The 3,142-nt window shown below is 46.3% G+C and overlaps 1 protein-coding gene across 2 annotated transcripts; it reads right to left on the reverse strand.

Annotated features, from left to right (window-relative positions):
- LOC102712183 (WAT1-related protein At3g45870-like) lies at positions 1-3,142 on the reverse strand. 2 transcript variants are annotated; one of them, XM_015837919.2, is made up of 7 exons: positions 2,682-3,142; positions 2,446-2,562; positions 2,046-2,346; positions 1,757-1,912; positions 1,497-1,648; positions 645-1,148; positions 1-413 (listed from the first exon to the last, which is right to left on the reverse strand). In XM_015837919.2, exons 1-6 carry the CDS (start codon positions 2,984-2,986, stop codon positions 980-982), a joined length of 1,200 nt encoding a protein of 399 aa, XP_015693405.2. In that variant the 5' UTR covers positions 2,987-3,142; the 3' UTR covers positions 1-413; positions 645-979. The 2 variants fall into 2 exon arrangements, with proteins under 2 accessions (XP_015693405.2, XP_015693403.2); XM_015837917.2 differs by having other exon boundaries at positions 2-410.

A 3,142-nucleotide genomic window follows, 5' to 3' on the forward strand; every position in this document is an offset into this window, starting at 1 on the left:
ATCACAGTACTGCATATGTTACTATGCTATGACAACAGGTAACAGCATAAGCATAAAAAGAACATGCACTTAGACAGCAAGGGAGTTCCATTCGACTATAGTATGCATGTAATGTTTTTCCTTTATATATTTTACACTAAGGTAATATAAAACAAAGTAGCTCGTGACAATATTGACAATTTTCATCACAAGTACAGCAAACCATTACTAGACATGCACGATGAAAGTACAATACCGGAATTCTTCTACTCTTTTCCATAAATGTAATGAGCTGACAAGTCTCAAGACAGAAGCTTGAACAAAGGTAAAGAATACGTGGATCCCATCATCAGAAGAACTGTCCAGACGCAGGTATAGTAATCAGTAGCTCAACTTTGCTTCAAATTGAGGTCCCAGGCCTAGAGAACAGTCTGCTGAACAAACACACAAGTCCAAGCCTAGAGATCAGTTGTTCCGGTAAAGTCTCTGCACCAATATTTTCAGTTTTTAGTGTGGCTCTACAAGTACGAATTGAATCTTTGGGTAGCTTTAGGTGCATAACTATTCTCGGTATGACAAATGCTGCATCAGATGATACGAATAGGCATACGACCGATTATGCGATAAGTATAATCAATAAGTAACAAGCTGGTCAAGGGTAGAACCTTTAATCACTGAAGCTGTTCCTACTGCTGATCGCCTGTGAGCTGTAAAAACAACTGTAGAAGCTGGACGGTCACTGATCATTGTTAATCAATGGCATCTCCATTGCTGAAAAAATGGCTCCATTGATATGAGCTCAGAACAATGGCTACTATGAGCTCAGTATTCTGAACATCTCCCTGATGATGGAACATAAACAATTGCTACAAATGGTAATAGCATGCTTTCTAAAATTGATGGGAATCTTGACGTAGAAAAAGTATAGGTGAGAACTGTATTAATACATGAAGTAATTCTGCTGCTGCTGCTCAGGACAGCTCGTCTGCCCCCGTGAGATCTAAGGATCAATGGAGCCACTGAAAGAACTTCCCTGTGCCTTGGGGGTTGGTGGATCCTCTGCAAGAAGAGGGTCTAAATAGCCAATTGCCAGTACTCTTTGCGCCTCATTGTAGCGGGCCCAAGTAACAAGGTATAGACCAGCAATGATAAAGACTCCCCCAATAACGCTGAAAAGGAGTAGATTGGAAACATACAGGTGACTATTTATGCTTTGAAAAGTTTATTGAAATTTTGTAGTTTATAGGTTCAAAATGAACTTCTATAAATTGCATGAGAATGAACTGAAAAGGAGCAGTTTTGGTAATTTTATCTATAAAAAAATCACCAGTCTATCATGCTTTACCAGTAACAGCACTAGTAAGAAGATTATTTGTCTGAGGGAGTACTAAAACCAACAGATGAACACAATGCAGAGTGACTATAGCCCAACGAACCACAAATTTCTGAAACCATGAAATCACAATGTTCAAACAACACATTTTACATGAGTATATATGCTAGAGTTTCTGTCATACCTTCCAAGATATATTGGGGTACCAAGAAATATAGTTGATAGGATTGTAGAACATGCTGGTTGGAGTGGGTTGTAGAGGGCAACCAGAGAGGGGCCAAGAATTTTGTTTGACCAAGTCATGATTGCGTAGTTCAAGCAAGACGCAACGATTCCCTGTTGGCGCAAACCAACAAGTTGAGTTAGAACATGCTAGAGGAGCATCATAACTGGTCATGCATAAGTCTATGTAATATAAGCCTAAGGGAATATAAGCATGCTTACAGCATATAGAATAGCAATGATCTCGGTCGTTGTCAATGCCCATTCATGGAGCCCACTGGTCGAAACCACCCCAGTCAGCACCATGAAGAGAGTGGCAAATGAATACGAGTAAGCTGTTAAGGATAAGCTCGCAGGATATTTTATCAGCAACGGAGCCTGCACATAACCAGCAACATTGTTGTCACTGAACATTTCTTCTTGCCAAGAACAAAGACCTTTATGAACATATAGATATCAACCACACAAAGAACTTAGCAGCATAAAGTATATGCTCCAGAATTCGCATCACCTGTATGACAAGATAAGCACCCATCAGGAAGCAGTTCCCGAGCAGGCAGATCACACCAAGATGCCAGGATTCTACACCATATTGGAGCATAGCCGATGTCAACCACTGAGGGGTGGAAGAACTGCTGCTCCATGTGCTGGACAGAGCATTTCCACCCACATCATTGGAGCCCCCTCCCAATCCCATGCCGATCAAGGAGGGCCCTCTATAGAACACCATTAGAACAGCTCCAGAGACGCACACGGCTGTGCCAACCACCTTGATGACGCCGTCCTTGGTGAAGATATTGATCACCTCCACGCTACAGAATGCAGAATTTTGCTTTGATTTCGGTTGAGATTTCGAAGCCAAGACAACATTAGAAATCGAGGCGAAAAACTTCAGGAATAGTGACTTTTACCCGACGATTGCGGCTAAGAGGAACGTGAACACCGGTATGGCGGGCTGGAAAGCTGCGGCGTAGGAGGCATTGGTGAAGCTGAGGCCGAGCAAGAACAGGAGCTGGTTCCCGAAGATCCTGGAGAGAGAGAGAGGGAGAGGGAGAGGGAGAGAGAGAAAACCAATTCAAACACTTTGAAATCGAGGAGAAGAGGAAATGGAAGAGAGATTGAGATTTGGGCATCGAGGGGATGGTACCCGGTGAGGCCGAGGAGAGCGAAGGAGGCGAGGAGCTGAGGCGTGAGGGGGCGGCGGGTGCGGCGCTCGTGGAGGAAGGCGGCGGGGGCGAGGAGGGCGAGGGCGACGAGGTCGCGGTAGACGCAGAAGACGATCTGGTTCATGCCGACGTTGAGGACGGACTTGGTGAGGACGTGGTAGCCGCCGTAGGCGAGCTGCGTGAACGCCATCCCGGCGTGCGCCCTCCACGCCTTGTCCGCCCACAGTAGCCGCCCGCTGTCGCTGACGCTCCACACCGACGACGACCACCGCTGCAGCATCGTCATCCCTTCCCCCCTCCTCCGGCCGCTCCGCCGCCGCGGCGAGCGAGTCCTCGCGTTCGCGTCGCCCTCGCCGCCGGCCGGTTGGTGTATTGGAACGCGTCCACTGCTGGCTGCTGATGCTGCAGTGTTTCTCTGCCTTTTTAATTTTGTGGATGGATG

The sequence above is a fragment of the Oryza brachyantha genome, chromosome 6 (assembly GCF_000231095.2).
Source record: "Oryza brachyantha chromosome 6, ObraRS2, whole genome shotgun sequence".
Lineage (NCBI taxonomy): Eukaryota > Viridiplantae > Streptophyta > Magnoliopsida > Poales > Poaceae > Oryza > Oryza brachyantha.